Source organism: Nansenia antarctica (genome assembly GCF_963989245.1).
Source record: "Nansenia antarctica genome assembly, chromosome: 7".
NCBI classification, from domain to species: Eukaryota; Metazoa; Chordata; class Actinopteri; order Argentiniformes; family Microstomatidae; genus Nansenia; species Nansenia antarctica.
The window spans coordinates 25967086-25984561 of NC_137677.1; the positions used below are offsets into that span (position 1 = coordinate 25967086).

Here is a 17476-nt window from a genome sequence, read left to right on the forward strand (position 1 = left end):
AGACATGAATGAAGTGATTGGCCAACATGCGTGTTAGTAATGCAGACTGTATGAAGAGTTGTGACTCTGTGACTTCAGTATTGAACACTGTGACTTAGCGACCGTAAAAAAACTGTAACTAGGAACAGCAGCAGTTTAGGCTATAAAAGAACAGCAGTGTAGGCCATTGTCGTGGATTTAATTGATTCTTAATAGATAAATAGTAGAATAGTAAAACGTATAAAGCACAAAGAGCTTAAATCAATTATCTCCAAAGAGGCCTTTTATTAAGTCACATGCAGCCTGGCGAAGCCACCCAACCCTAAATCACCCTGAGGCGGGGGTGGGCCAGGACCAGGACCAGGGGGAAGTCTGGGCCAGGGTCAGGGGTCACAGGAGGCCAGCCCAGGCCGGGAGGGGGAGGCGGCGGCGGGAGATCAGGAAGGCCACGCTGTGCCCAGGCTGCTCCGTGCCCGAGCCGTTCAGCATGGCGGCCATCCTGCTGTCGCACGCGCCCTCCAGGGCCTGTTATTCACGACCTATTTGTGGAGACAAATCACGTTTAAATATAAATTAGTTCAACTTCAGGAACATTCATTCAGTATTTTATTAATATTTGGGACACAACACAAACTGATATCGAATCTTACATTCACAGAGGTCAGACTGCGTTGCAGTGGCCGGACATAAACCGTTGCATGGTTCAGTATCTCCTTCAGATACTGAACCGTGTACCCCTCATTTTGGCATGGAATCACTTCCAAATTGCGGGTCCGTGTAGACCCCGCAACTTTCATTAGCTCAAACCCACCCCCCTCACGCAGTTTAGGGTAGGCTGAGAAGAGCAATTCTGCCAATTCCTCTGCACTGTGTTGGTTTCCTGTGAAATTGAGAGGGACAGACAAGACAAATAATGCACAGATCAGGTGCTGGGTTGAGATGACAGAAACTGGCTACACACTACAGACTGTCTGGCTACACACTACAGACTGTCTGGCTACACACTACAGACTGTCTGGCTACACACTACAGACTGTCTGGCTACACACTACAGACTGTCTGGCTACACACTACAGTGTACAACTGGCTACACACAGTACAGACTGTCAGGTGACATACCTCGAAAGGTCAGGCGACCGTCCCCCAAACCCATGCCCAGCAGGTTGTCTTTCACAACCCTTGTACACCCGCCCGTGTTGTTCAGTGTGTGAGAATGTTCTTTTTTTTCACAACTGCCAAAGCACATTTTTAGAAACCTTACAGTATCTGTTCTCAGAATATATCACTGTAGAGTATTGGGCATTCATAGATGTGTGTGTTTCATATGAACAATATGTAAATCTACAGAAAATACAGTATGTATGTTACGGTACATGAGGGAATACGGTACATGTGGGGAAACTAGGGTTAGGGTTAGGTGCTAGGGTGACTTGGTACATGCTGGCATGTCTAACCCTAACCTTAACCCTAACCCTAACCCTACCCCTAATCCTAACCCTAACCTTAACCCTAGCACCCTAGCACCTAACCCTAACCCTAGTTTTCCCACATGTACTGTATTCCCACATGTACCGTAACATGTACACTACTGTACTGTATCACAACTCAATGCAAACACTACAGAGGATCCATTACACACAACAATACTCACTGAAAACAATGTTCAGGGTGTGATGTTTTTTTAAATTTATTTATGGAACTATACCACACACACACACACACACACACCACAATCATTTGCAACAAGTGTCTTAAATGTTGAGTCGTTATGTTTAATGAATGAAGCTAGGTGTGTTCATTGTGTTCAAATTTTGCTGACTGTGGCAAGCATTTTGCATCACATGAGCTTTAATTAGAGAATTTGAGCAGAGTTTTTTGCAACTTGTGTTTTAGCAAGACAAAATGTGTTTAGACTTATGAGAAAAGGAGGATTGTGTTTTGTGAAATGTGTCTTCATGTGAAATGTGTTTATGGTTTTGGCAAATGGGAGCTAGTTTTATTAAATGTGTTTAGAGAACTGGTCATTTGGTTTAGAGAATTGGCTTTTGTGTTTTAGCAATTGGGAAAAACTGTAATTAGATCAATGTGAAAGTCAATTGAGAATATAAGTTCAAAATAAATGTAATAAGGACACTTAGTAACTAGCTAGATAAACATTACCACTAACTCTAAACTAGCTTGCTAGCTAAAGTTACCTGAGGTAACTTACCTCTAAATATGGATCTGACTGGGGCTAAGTTAATTTATTTGAGGGGGTAAACACACAATTTATTAGTTTTTTTGCTTTGAACAAATTACTTACCAACAAGGCATCTGCCTATGGTCCTAGCGGTCACCAGCAACTAGACTCACTCACTGAACATGTAACTACAGAGATGTGTGAAACCTGGACATAAACAAAACCTTCCAAAAGGGTTTAGGCAAGGCAAGTTTATTTGTATAGCACATTTCATACGACAAGGGCAATTCAAAGTGCATTTAATGCACACATTATATAAAGACAATAGCCTACAGTAAGAGGAGTAAGTAAGATTTGTATGTATTGTATGTGTTATTATCCATATTCTAAAGGCTTGCTTAGATTAGTTTTTACTGATTAGATTTCTATTCTGGAAAAGTCTGTATATTTTACAGATTACAATACAAATTATATATAATGTATAATTTGTATATTTAAACATACAAATTCAGAAAACAATAAATGTACCCCATCCATGGGTTTGACCTTTCATCTGCCTCGGCCTCAGTGTCCTGCATTCAGGTCCACAAAAAAAAGATGAAAGGTCAAACCCATGGATGGGTACATTTATTGTTTTCAGAATGTTTAAGTTTAAATATACAAATTATACATTATCTACTTAAAATAGGCATTTTCCCAGACTTTTCTAGGGATGTATAGGAATAAAAAAATCACATCTAGAATTTGCCCACCCAGATGGTAATGAAATGTTCAGGTACTCTTGGCTGAGTGCTTTACCACGTCACGCGCAGTATCAACCAATGAAAATGCGTAGAGTGCGTCCAAGATACGCCCCTATATTTGCATACACATCTGACAATGACAAAGACAAACTATTCTATGTGAATAGCTAGGTGAAAACAACATTGTCTTTCGCTTTATCAGTAATGTATGCTTTATCAGTAATGTATGCAGCATGTTGTCCACGCCCCTGCGCATTTTCATTGGTTGATACTGCGCGAGACGTGATGAAGCCCTCAGCCGAGAGCAGACACTCTAATTTCCAATCATAGCATGTTTTTAAAATAAAAAAAAGGGTTAGGGCATATGAATCATAGTGGAGGTATGATATATCGCATATATATATATATATACAGTATATATATATATATTCTTTGGTGGAAAGGCATTTTTTAAAGCCATTTTTAGTCACCACAAGTCTGTTCAAACCCAGGCAGCGAGACCAGCAGGAAAACACAACTAGATCTTCTATAATTCTAACTGGATAGTACTTCGTTTCCAGTCATAGTCAGCTAGATTGCTTACTTAGCTAGCTTACTTTTACTTATCAAATGTACATTTTGTGATATAAATGCAGTGGAGACACTCTCAGCTGTCTTGCATCGCGCATAGCCCAGAGCGTATATGTCTAATTGAGTCAACTGGTATTGTGGTTATCACCAAGTTCTCCCATACAGTGCTGATGGACTAGTATAGACCATTGCCGACATGTGTGAAAGGGGACAACACAGGAATAGCTTGGGATGTCGACATAGTTTGGGATTCCATGGAAATGATAGGGAGAAACAGGCTGTGTGAGAACGGGACTATAGACTCTCTACCCGTCTGTGGTAATAACAGCGTCGCTGCTTTCATACGTCACGCGTGGTATCAACCAATGAAAATGCGTAGGGGCGTGGACAACATGCAAGATACGCCCCCAGATATTTGCATACATTACTGATAAAGTGGAAAAGAAAGAATGAATGTGGAAAAGAAAGAATGAATGTGGAAAAGAAAGAATGAAAGAATGAATGTGGAAAAGAAAGAATGAATGTGGAAAAGAAAGAATGAATGTGGAAAAGAAAGAATGAATGTGGAAAACAATGTGGAAAAGAAAGAATTGATGTGGAAAAGAAAGAATAAATGTGGAAAAGAAAGAATGAATGTGGAAAAGAAAGAATGAATGTGGAAAACAATGTGGAAAAGAAAGAATGAATGTGGAAAAGAAAGAATAAATGTGGAAAAGAATAAATACATATAGAAATGTATTGCGTTATACTGTGTGTATTCATTGATGTATTTGTTCATACATTCATTTATGTGTCTATATATTTATTGTTAATTTTGGCAGACTTGGTCCTCCATAAAGTTGTACTTCATCATTCCACTGGGATACCAGTGGCGGCTGGCCGATAGAGGGCGCTGGGGCGCCGCCCCCACCTTCCCTTCCTAGTTCCCCACCTTCACTTCCTAGTTGCGATTTGTAAAAGTTTTTTTTTTAAATAAACATTGTTTATTCACAAAATGCGGCTGATATTCTGTCGGCGCCTATCAGCATTCATTAAAAATCCTCCAATACAATAAACATTTTATCTGTGTGTGTGTAAAATTCACTGTTAAAATACATAGGGGGAGGCGTCGGGGCGCCGGTCAATGCAAGTCTATGGCAGGCCGAATACTTTTCGCTTACACGTGAGCTGTAGCAGCGCTCCAATTGGCTGTCTCCTATTTCTAGGCCGGGGCGCAAAAATGTGCGTCCTGAATATCCGGTTGTTAAGTCTGACGTCAAACGTGACGTTTTGCAATTTCCGGCTTTTACAAAAAAAGAAAACAATGTGGTGGTCTGTAAACTGTGCAGAAATGAAATGGCCTATCACAGGAGTACATCTGCAATGAACGAGCACCTCAAGCGAAAGCATCCTGGAGCTCTTTGTGAAGACAGCCGCAAGATACCACCGTAAGTCAGCGTTGTATTTCTGTTCACTTTTCCGGCCGTGTATGAGTGAAAAATGGATAGCTACTAGCTAATGTTACACAAGCAATGTAGCTCACCACAGTTTGTATGTCTTGTCTTCTGGTGTTAGTAATAATATTTAAAAAATAATCTATTGCCTCTAAAATCACCATGAACAGAACGGCGGAGGTACGGGTAAACGTGCGCGTGCACGCGAAAGAGGACCGCCACTAATGTGAAAAATCCTGGAGGAAACACTGCTGTGCCCCACCCAAAAATTTTAACACCAGCCGCCACTGTGGGATACAGAAGGGAGACGCGACCTTAAACATGGACCCTTGTGATTGCTCTAAGAGTAAGTGTCCGCTCCACAGAGAGATCAGAGTCACAAGATCATTGATGATTATGAAAGTGTCGTTTACTTGTCATTACATTGAAGACAAGTCTACAACACAACGAAACGAGCAGAGCAGAGCAGCTCTACAACACCAGCAAGATTAACAATCATAATAATAATAATAATGTTCATCGTTTCATGTCATGCTCATTGTTTGACGCGTTTGTGACGTTTGTAGCGGGAACCTGCAAATGCGCTGGATCCTGCAAATGCACCAACTGCTCGTGCACCACCTGCTGTAAGAAAAGTAAGTTTGTTTTTATATGTAAAACGTTTCCAACGTGGTGATTGACTGCTGCTAATGATCTGCTGCTGCCATTGATCCGTGTCTATGACGTGTTAATTGACGGCCATGCTTGCATGTCTCGATTAATCCATTCACTCAGGTAAAGTCGTTTGTTTACATTTGTTTTGTCATTTTCAATTTCACTTGCTTTGGCGATGTTTCTCACTCTAGATTCCTGGATAAGAAGGCTTTACCGATCTTAGCAGGGGCTTTAGTACAAAGTCATTTCGACTATGCATGCACATCATGGTATAGTAGCATACACAAGAAGCTAAAGAATAAGTTACAGACTTCTCAGAACAAGTTTGTCGGGAATGTATTGAAGCTTCCCTCGTACTCACCTCGAAACCTCATTTTGCAAGCCTTAGGTGGCTCAAGGTTGATGCTATTGTCTCAATGATTAAACTTTGCCTGGTGCGAAGAATTATCCTGGGTGTATTAAATGATATATTACGTATTTCCATAATTATTTTAGGGAGTGCCACCAATACTCCACTAGAGGGAGCTCTACTGATTTTGTACCATATAAATGTAATACCTTGATGGGAAAATAATAATTCTTGTACTCTGCTACCAAACAATGCAACAGTCTACCTAAAGAACTTAAGACTCTCTTGAGTTTGAGCAGCTTCAAAAGTCATCTGAAGAAATGGCTCTTTAGTCATTTATATGAGGGCCTAGAACTTTTCTATTTATAGGATCACTAATTGTATGATGGATTATACCATTGTTATTATTGTAAACTACTGCCTGTATGCCAAACCTGTCCTGCTGATTTTCCTGCCAATGTCATTGCTTGTCCTACTCCCTCTTATCTTTCTACCTTGCTACATCTTTTTACATCAAAGGACCTCAATGGAAATAAGCCTCTGGTTTTCTTGTGTTATCCTTGACGGTTTTTTTCTTCTCTTTTATACGTGTATGCTTTTTAGGCTCCTCTGGAGCCGATAACTGTATACCCCATTTTTAAAACATGTCAAATTAATTAATTAATTAATTCACACTGGTGGTGAATAAAATACCTTAAGATTTGCGTAAAAGTGTCTACATTGGTTCCACACGATGGGAATGTTTTTATTAAATCAACCCATGTTCTTGATTTTTATTAAATTATTCTAACGTTCAACCAAATTTGTGTTGCTTTAAACACTTTTCGATCATGTGGAACCGGTGTTTACGTAAATCCAACGGCAGTGCAATAAATCCCTTTGAATTGACCTCATTGATCCACTCAGGTGTCAGTCGTTACTAACCTCTGTCCCCCTCTCCCCCCCTCCCCCCCCCCAGGCTGCTGTGATTGCTGCCCCAGCGGGTGTGCCAAGTGCGCCACCGGGTGCGTGTGCAAGGGCAAGACCTGCGACACGAGCTGCTGCCAGTGAGGCAGAGCCGCCGGACCATCCGCTGACGTCTGGTCTTCCGATAAATGAAATGTGTAACGGTCCTTGCCTCTGCCGTCTTAGAGTGTAGATTTTGTACCACCTACCCCCCGTCAAAACGCAATTTCCCATTTTTCCCCGATTTTGAGATGAGTTGCTCTTTTGCCTCCTAAACATGTTTTCTTTCATATTAGTGACAATAAAACGTCGACAAAAACACATTTGGTTGTTTATTTTACTTGATTGTGGTGCATGCGTCCGTAAAATCCTCATAAATTCGCCAAAAGTTAGTAGTTTACGCACAGCGTTACCGAAACGGCTGCTGTCTGAAATACGTCAAGCCTGGGTTTGTTTGAAAGATGTGTTTCTTGTGCTCAAAATGGCCGCTTCAAAAATTTACAACGCCCCTTGTATCAGCAACCAATCACTAAAATAGATAGGTTGCATTCTTTTAAAATACGCGATTCTATTGGTTGATGCGAAAATTCTCGAATGTGATTGGTTGTCGTGTCCCATGTGACGCGGAAGGCTTGACTCTTTGTAACTAGCCTCTCCACTCAGCCGTTTAACATTGGCGACCTACTGAACTTTAGGCTCACTTTTGGGACACTTCCTATGTAGCCAGGGGAACAGAAAAAAACACACGCCATCACTGGGATGCCAGCTTTCAGCCAAAAGTGATTTCAAGTCTCTAGCCCAATGTATCAATAAACAGCACTCAATTTAGTCACTCACTACCCCTCTCCACTCAGCCGTTTAACATTGGCGACCTACTGAACTTTAGGCTCACTTTTGGGACACTTCCTATGTAGCCAGGGGAACAGAAAAAAACACACACCATCACTGGGATGCCAGCTTTCAGCCAAAAGTGATTTCAAGTCTCTAGCCCAATGTATCACCAAACAGCACTCAATTTAGTCACTCACCTCTCTTCAATTTAGTCAGCCTTCAATTTACTCAGCCGTTTAACATTGGCGACCTCCGGAACTTTAGGCTCACTTTTGGGACACTTCCTATGTAGCCAGGGGAACAGAAAAAAACACACGCCATCACTGGGATGCCAGCTTTCAGCCAAAAGAGATTTCAAGTCTCTAGCCCAATGTATCAATAAACAGCACTCAATTTAGTCACTCACTACCCCTCTCCACTCAGCCGTTTAACATTGGCGACCTACTGAACTTTAGGCTCACTTTTGGGACACTTCCTATGTAGCCAGGGGAACAGAAAAAAACACACACCATCACTGGGATGCCAGCTTTCATCCAAAAGTGATTTCAAGTCTCTAGCCCATTGTATGGCCTCCTGTGGCCAGAATTCATAACTCCCCTCCTGAGTGAGCTAGAGGTCTGGTTTTCACAAATGTCGAACATCTTCGGTCGCGCCTAGCAGAAAAAACTCGACAGAGTACGGGTGCCAAGCCCCTTACGAATGACCTCGTCGAAAATGGTGCGTCTCTGCGCCTCGGAACGGCCGCGCTGACCGAAAAGCATTTAAAAATAACTCAAATTCAGGCTTCTCGGCCTAGGCACTTCAGGTCAAAGTACCGCTGCGTCGCAACCGTACGAGCCACAGACGCCGTTCTAATATTTCCTGAATCGGCTCGGGCCCGCCGAACACATATCCGAGCCCCGACTCGGTTGCGGCGCCAGTACCAGGTTCTGTCCCTCTCTCACACACAGGAGAGGCAGATGTGCTCACACACCAGTACCAGGTTCTGTAACTAGGCTTGACACAGTGACGAGCGCAGCGGCCAAGCGTAGGCGTAAGCACCTCAGCACAGCCCAAAAGCTAAAAAGGCACCAGCAGGAACTGAATGAAGGGCAGATGTATGGGGCTGGGATGGCTGAGTAGATGAGTGTGTGTGTGTGTGTGTGTGTGTGTGTGTGTGTGTGTGTGTGTGTGTGTGTGTGTGTGGCTGGCTGGCTGGCTGTAGTTCTGTGTGCTGATTACATGGTGGTGCCAGAGGTTTGTGAGAGAGGGAGACACTTTCTATTCCATAACAGCCACTATTTGTAGCCTGTGTGCATTTCTGTTCAGTTTATGTTATTCAGTTATCAGTCAGGTGTTTAGGATGTTTATTGCTAATGGTTTGATTAGGTTTTGTGTTTGTGAATAGCAGTTTCAAATAAAAAAAAATCATATTTCACAATACAAAACTTTGAGTCTGTTTTCCCGAAAATGGGTTTTTATGTGTTTGTCCATATGAGTTGCCCATTTTCCTTGCACCAAAACAGACCAAACTTTCCACATTTCTTCCTATCCATATTCTGCTTCTCTCCACACAAGAGTTTGATCATATATCATTCATAGCCCTGTTTATAGTACATTTTATACCAAAACCATGGCGAAAATAGATTTTTTTATGACTATGGACAGTATTTCCTGATGTATGGGCTGATACGAGGACAGACACAATCTTTCATGTAAAAAGTTTGTTTTCTTATGTGTCAACATAAATAAATAAAAAATAAAAAAAATTGACACATATGATGGTGTGAGTGATCCTGGAGATTTGGGTCCAATTAGCATCTAATTTGCATAATAAACATAAACAATAATACCATTCAGAAAACTTGCAATACATTTTTTCTTAGTTTTTATGTACATAACAAACTGGGAATGTGTTCATAGTGATATCTATTTTCTTTCTTTTTTTGCCTATTGGGGGGGTAGTCTCCCCTTAAATGTGTTAATAAAAATAATAAGCTGAATGGTTGAGCTTGTGTGTTTTTTGTTTTGTTTTCTTGCTGGAGTGAATTGTTACTGTAGCGGTTATCTATACACATAACATATGTTATGTGTATATCCATATAACTCCTATTTTAGAGACTCTACTCTGCCTTCCTGTCAAGTTCAGAATAGATTATAAGATCCTTCTGCTTGTTTATAAAGCGCTCACTGGCACAGCACCAGACTATGTTCAGACCTTTTGCTAGTATATCAGCCCAATAGAGCTCTCAGGTCTTCTGATGCTGGTTTTCTCTGTGTACCACATGTACAATAGAGATTTGGTGAGGCTGCATTCTCATTTTATGCACCCAAATTGTGGGTGTGTCAAGTCTAGACTAAACACCTTTTAAAATCTTTTTAATATTGCCTTTAAATGAAATTATGATTATATAATGATTGGAGCACTTTGAGCTGCAATGTTTGCAGGAAAAGCGCTATACAAATAAAAAAGTTATTATTATTATTAGCTGTTCCCGTGGCCACATGGGAAGTGATTATTGTGCAGGCTGATGGTGAATTAGTCCCTAGGAGGGCTCAGCTTGGCTAGACAGTAAGGTCCACTCTGCATTTAAAGTTTCTGTGTGTGATTTTTCCATTTGGGGTGTTTAGGGAGGTCGTTTGACGTGGTTAAATTCAGAGCAGGACAGACGTAGAAGGAAAAGGGGGATGGCAGGGTTCCCACGGGTTCTTGAAATCCTTGAAAGTTTGTGATTTTTTGCGAAAAAGAAATCAAGGTCTTAAAAGTTTTTGAAAATAGACTTGGGTCATTGAAAGTGCTTGTATTCCCCTCTCTCTCTATCTCTCTAAAAAATAAATGAAATATACATTCAAAAATGTTTTACTTAGCTCGTCAACTAGTTCTGTCTCAAACTATGCCGTGTTGGGTCCTTGAATTTGAGGGAATTGAGTCTTGAAAGGTCCTTAAAAGGTGCTTGAATTTGATGTTTCAGAAGGTGAGGGAACCCTGGGATGGAACTAGGATGCAGCTGGGAGGGAGGACGGCGTCACCCTCTGGTGTCATGGTGGGTTCTGAATAACACTTCTGAATAACACAAGGATATGCCTCCCCAGACCATCACTGACACACCAAACCGGTGATGCTGGATGATGTTGCAGGCAGCATAACGTTCTCCACGGCGTCTCCAGACTCTTTCACGTCTGTCACATGTGCTCAGTGTGAACCTGCTCTCGTCTGTGAAGAGAACGAGGCGCCAATGGTGAACCTGACAATTCTGCTGTTCTCTGGCAAATGCCAATCGAGCTGCACGGTGCTGGGCTGTGAGCACAAGTCCCACTAGAGGACGTTGGGGTGTCAACACACCATCATTCTTATACCGATCCTATAACCTTTCAGATCTACACAAGTGCCTACAGTATAGGGGTCCAGGGCAATGCTGACGTGATGACAGTGATGTCAGAATCAGAATTGCTTTTATAAGTACACAAGAGTACATTTATTTGGCTGTGGTCCCTCAACATTGACATTGCAACATTCAGATACAAGAAACACAATAATAATAAGTAACAAGTAAGTAAAAAGGTGAATGGATGATGGATTTTTACAGTGGCTTCAATAGTGCAATGCTGTGCAGAGTGTGATGATGATAAATGCTATATAATACAATACAGTACAGTAGTAAATTAGTCCAATGGTATACAAGTAATCCAGTATTGTGCAGTAGTTATAACATTTACATTTACACTTATAATACTGTAATATGTTGATGTCATGGGATAGAGCGATAAGACCCATGTTCAAACCCCACCTGTCACACCAACACTCACGCTATAAAGCCTTACCTTGAATTGGAGACTGTCGATTTTTTTTTTTTTACTACACTTAAAGTGAAATTGTACAGGCCTCAAAGACTAAAGGCCCCAGTATTAGTGTATTTGGTGTAGTTCTTCTTATTGACCAGTAGGTGTCTCTCTTAGACCAGGGAATGTTACTGGAAGTTGTTGATCTGAAATAAGCTCCCATAGGAAGCATATGAAGAGTTAAATCACTGATTGATGTATTGTAATGCGCATTGATCCTTAGAATTATCCACGATCATCATCTAATCGTACACAGTTGGTGAGAAACCTCCACCAAAAGACACACAAGGCAATTACAAACTCACAGTCCACCATGCATACACAGCATGTTACAGCAGACCCCCCCCCATACCATCACTCTGGACAATAATTAACAGACAAAAGTCACAGTCAACAGGCATTGAAATATGTGTCATATGTTGATTATGCAGGGTATTGTAGATGTTGATTATGCAGGGTATTGTAGATGTTGATTATGCAGGGTATTGTAGATGTTGATTATGCAGGGTATTGTAGATGTTGATTATGCAGGGTATTGTAGATGTTGATTATGCAGGGTATTGTAGATGTTGATTATGCAGGGTATTGTAGATGTTGATTATGCAGGGTATTGTAGATGTTGATTATGCAGGGTATTGTAGATGCTGATTATGCAGGGTATTGTAGATGCTGATTATGCAGGGTATTGTAGATGTTGATTATGCAGGGTATTGTAGATGTTGATTATGCAGGGTATTGTAGATGCTGATTATGCAGGGTATTGTAGATGCTGATTATGCAGGGTATTGTAGATGTTGATTATGCAGGGTATTGTAGATGTTGATTATGCAGGGTATTGTAGATGTTGATTATGCAGGGTATTGTAGATGCTGATTATGCAGGGTATTGTAGATGCTGATTATGCAGGGTATTGTAGATGTTGATTATGCAGGGTATTGTAGATGTTGATTATGCAGGGTATTGTAGATGCTGATTATGCAGGGTATTGTAGATGTTGATTATGCAGGGTATTGTAGATGCTGATTATGCAGGGTATTGTAGATGTTGATTATGCAGGGTATTGTAGATGTTGATTATGCAGGGTATTGTAGATGCTGATTATGCAGGGTATTGTAGATGCTGATTATGCAGGGTATTGTAGATGCTGATTATGCAGGGTATTGTAGTTTATTTCTACTTAAACACACACACATGCATAGATTGTATATGATATGGGCCTGTATATATGCTGTGGGGGAGTGTTGTGGAATGGCTATTGTGGTCTGTGACCTGCCCCCTGACTTAAGGCCATAGTGACATCACAGGTGACTGCCCCCTTCTCATCCCTTGACCAGCTCTAGGGAAGGTGGGGCAAGCATCTGTAGTGGCTGTGATAGGATCACTGGTAGATATTTGCATAAGAAAAGGGGGACAAAAAGGGCAGGAGAGGGGAGATCTGTCTCTTTGACCACCCCAGCCAGGCCAGCAGAGGAGAGCAGACACCAGGCTCCAACTATTGGTATATGTATGTATGTTTTGTACTTTGATTAAATCGTCTTAAACTCAATAACTGTTCTTTGATTCATAACCAATAAGATAAATACACCACATTAATGGCGAGCCTAAAACCCGGAGTCTAGAAGGGGAAATCTACGTTTGAAAACTGAAGCTGCAAGAAAGGTGTGGAACAGCTGTTTTCAAACATTTTCTTTGAGACTAAAACAACCTTAAAGTAGAGTATCTTGTTGGAATAGAAACAAACCTTTCATAATCTTTAAGCTGGGGTTGGTGAGAGGGCCGGACTTTGAAGCCCGTTTTTTTGTAAAATATAGTGTTTGATGGTAAGGTATGTGATTTGTTTGTATGGTATTGGAATATCGTGTGTGTCTGTGTAAAATTCGGTAAAATTGTGTTTATGGAATGAGTATTCCTTCCTAATTTGATAAAGTGTAAGTAGACTGTGAAGTCTGTTTTGTAAGAAAGAGCATTATTGTTATAGATTAAGAAATCAAATCTCAGAACTGTGGCCAGAAGTGTGTCTTAGACGCCATTGCTCATTGTCTTTTGTCAGCGGAGCAAAAACACGCACGCTCAGGCACGCGCGCGGACACGCGGGCACAAAGAGGCCTTTAGATATCTCTGTGAAGAGACTGTGTAAAAAGCATATACATTGTATGAGTATTTGAATGAGAATTGGTTTGGTAACTAATAGTTAAATTGCATTGAAAGATAATCTTGATATTGCTGTGTCGTTCGTGAATGTAATTTGTTTGTGAAAACAAAGTTGTGTTAAGTGTAAGATTAATCCCACAGGAGCGTTTTTTCCCCAGAAGAAAGGACAAAGACCTGTAATACCCCTCCCCCTCCCCTTTCTCTCCTGTCCGTTTTCAAATAGACGCGCGCTCACACATGCACGAGCGTCCGCGCTCGTACACAAATACATTCCTTCATTCACGCGGCAGAAACGCCCTAGGGGGCTGCGTGTGATTGTTGCATTACTTATCCCTTACAGATAAAGATACATTCATTCACATAGACTGTAGTATTTTAAAGATAGAGATAAAGTGAATTGATCATCGGGTATTTTAAATAGTTTAAAGGTACGGTTATTAGGAAAACAGAGGAGTTTACACGGGGAACGCGCGTGTCGTGTATTTCTACTTAAACACACACACATGCATAGATAGTATGATAGGGGCCTGTATATATGCTGTAGGGGAGTATTGTGCAATGTTGTGCAATAAGCCCCCTGAGTGTTGTGCAATAGCCCCCTGACTTAAGGCCATAGTGACATCACAGGGGACGGCCCTCTTGAACATCTAGGTGACTGATAGGATCACTGGTAGATATTTGCATAAGAGAAGGGGGAACAAAAAGGCAGGAGGAGGGAAGATCGCTCTCTTGACCAGCCCAGCCAGCGGAGAGCAGACATGTATGTATGTATGTATGTTTTGAACTTTGATTAAATCGTCTTAAACTCAATAACTGTTCTTTGATTCATAACCAACAATAATTAACCTCATAAGTGGCGAGCCTAGTCCAAGAGATAAATATAGCGTGATTCACAGTCTTTTACAACTCTTCAATTCAACAAAGGAAGGTAGGTTTTCTGCAGAGACCCCTCCCCCGTCGATTGGTGTGTGCAAAGACTGTGGAGCTCAGATAAGTTATAGTCAAAAGAATCTTGTGTAAAGTTAATGTTGGAATAGAAACAAACCTTTCATAATCTTTAATAAGCTGGGGTTGGTGATAGGGCCGAATTTGGTAATTCGCTTTTTGTGTAAAATTGTGTTAATGTGATATTGTTTGTATGATATTACGGAATATCGTGAGTGTGTGTGTAAAATTGTGTTAAAGTGTAATTGGACTGTGTAGTCTGTTTTGTAAGAAAGAGATGAGATATTAGTTTGGTAACTAATAGTTAAATTGCATTGCTCAGACGCCATTGTCCTTTATGTCAGCGGAGCAAAAACAAGCACGCTCGGGCACGCGCGCAGACACGCAGGACACACACAGAGACCTTGGAAGAGGAACAGTGAAATGCATATGAGAAAGATTTGGTTTGGTAACTAATAGTTTAACTGCATTGAAAGATAATCTTGAAATTGTTGTGTCGTGGAGAATGTAATTTGTTTGTGAAAACAAAGTTGTGTTAAGTTATTGTGGAAAGCAAAGTATATGTTGTAAGTTTAATCCCACAGGAGCGGTTTCCCCAGAGGTTGGACAAAGGAATGAGAAAAAGGAGCCCCCCCTCCTCCTTTCTCTCCTGTGGATAGACGCGCGCTCACACATGCACGAGCGTCAGGGCTGTACACACATTGATTCAAACATACGGACACGTAGGGAAGCTGAATTTGATTGTTACATTACGAATAAAGATAAATTCATACACAGATTGTAGTAATTTAGAGATAGAAAGATAGTGAATTGATCATTGGGGTATTTTAAAGTAGTTTAAAGATATTTGTTAGGATTCATTCACGAGCCCCTAGTAGAAGTGCGCGCATGTGTAAACAGTACACACACGGAGACGCGCGCAGGCACATTTCACACACACAGAGAGCACGCGAAGCGAATACTGTAGTGCTGAGAAGGTACCCATACTTTTAATTTCAACCCCTCTCTCTCTGTAATAAAGTTGTGATTGCAGAATCACGAAAGTTAAGCATTGTTTGTTAAAAGTAAAGATAGATTGTGGGCTTTTGATAGATTCAAAGGAAAAGAGGCCAGTCGTTCTGTGAGATGACCCTCAATAAAACGGCTCTGTGACTCTCTGTCTGCCTGCTTGCATAAAATGAGAGGGATCTATAGAGATCGTGACTGATGTTTGTAAATGACTGTTGAATATTACATTACTTGTTTAAATACTAATTAGTCGAATTAATTATTCAGATCAATTCATTGTCTGTTTCACAAAACAATTGATTGATTCCACAGGTTTGGTCAAACGTCTGTGACTGTCTAATGAAAACCATTCTGAATAACCATTCATTTTGTTTGATATTTTGATAACAGATAATTGACTCCACAGGTTTTAAATCAATGTATATGATAATATAATGAATAATTCTAACTAATCATTCATTCCTTTCACTTAATAGTTGATTTCTTTACAGGTTGTAATTAATATTTGTAATTTACATCTTGTATTTTAGTTAGGTCATGTCCACAGCTTTTGATTAGGAATAGCAGAATAGTTTGTATTGATAATTAAGCAGTAAAAGGGTTTTTGTAAATCAGTGAATACTTAGGTGTTGACCAGCCTTTGTGATTTAATAATTGTGTTGACCAGAACTGTAATTAGTATTGAATGAGTAATTAAGTGACACATATTCATAAACAATTTAGAAACACATTTAAGTATAAAGTACTTACACAGATATTAGATTTAAGTTAATACTGCACTGACATACACAAGAGGCAAATCTGTTATTCTGAGTTGTAGGGTTCTGTGGGGACGGTTAATACAGTTAAATTGGACTAGCATTTGTTTAGCAAACAAGGCAATAGGAAGGTGGGTTGTAAGAAGAGTACACCTTATCTAATATAGAATATTGTCAGCATATTGAGCGGTAGAATGGGGTCAAATTCAACGAAGGTGTTAAAAGATATTAGTGAACATAGTGGAATATTGGCTACTTTATCCCCTATGGCTGTAGTGGAAAAAATGAATCCTCTTGTTAGGGAAATTAGCAAAATGTCTACGAAATGGAATAGCCGTTGGGCATACATTGAACAGCCGTGGCCGAAAGAGGGCAGCCTTAATTTACAAATAATTGCAACATTGGAAATACTTATCAATGTGCACAAGGCACATCAAAGAGGAAAGATTAGATCAGAGAAACGCAAGTTAGAGTTAGCTATTTTAGATCTATTTAAGGTAGAGGGACAGAAAATAGCTCAGATGGAACCGGAAAAGAAAAATGAATTGGCCAGAACACTGGAACAGAAATTGAACATTCCATCCACAGACATGTGTCCTGTCTCCAGTCCCCCTCCATATGCTAAGGCACTGGAGGACCATTCCCAGAAGAAGAAGAAGAAGGAGCCAAGGGGAAAAGGGGACGACAGGAGTGACGAGGAAGATGACAGCCAAGATGGCAGTGAAGACTCAAGTGATGACGACAATGCAGATGAAGGCTACAACGCTCAGGTCGGGAAGATGATAGCCACAGCCGAAAGGAAAGGTGGGAGAAGACGCCGGGAGAAAGCGGAAAGAGAGGAAGAAAAACACCACAGATGGCTGAAGGAACAACGAGAAAGGGAGAAAGAGGAAGATTGTCATCGAATGACATCAAATACATTAAAGAACTGTCCAGTGCTGATTCGGGGTAACAAGATGGAATATCATCCGTGGAATCATACAGATCTGTCTGAAGTGATAGAGAAACTCCCCGTTATCCAAGATGGTGGACACGCATGGACTACTGAGGTGGACGTGAGACTGACAGGAACGCAGGCCGCAATGGGAGACCTGAAAAGACTCTTAGCTTTT

The 17476-nt window shown here is 40.8% G+C and overlaps 1 protein-coding gene across 1 annotated transcript; it reads left to right on the forward strand.

Moving 5' to 3' along the window:
* The first annotated feature begins 5205 nt into the window (after positions 1 to 5205).
* LOC308161585 (metallothionein A-like) lies at positions 5206 to 7048 on the forward strand. Its single transcript, XM_080535613.1, has 3 exons — positions 5206 to 5250; positions 5471 to 5539; positions 6866 to 7048. Exons 1-3 carry the CDS (start codon positions 5226 to 5228, stop codon positions 6955 to 6957), a joined length of 186 nt encoding a protein of 61 aa, XP_080391739.1. The 5' UTR covers positions 5206 to 5225; the 3' UTR covers positions 6958 to 7048.
* The last annotated feature ends 10428 nt before the right edge of the window (positions 7049 to 17476 follow it).

Coding starts and splice junctions, on each gene's coding strand:
- LOC308161585 (XM_080535613.1), top strand. CDS start 5,226: ATGGACCCTTGTGATTGCTCTAAGA. Junction 5,251..5,470: donor CCCTTGTGATTGCTCTAAGA/GTAAGTGTCCGC, acceptor TGACGTTTGTAG/CGGGAACCTGCAAATGCGCT. Junction 5,540..6,865: donor CACCACCTGCTGTAAGAAAA/GTAAGTTTGTTT, acceptor CCCCCCCCCCAG/GCTGCTGTGATTGCTGCCCC.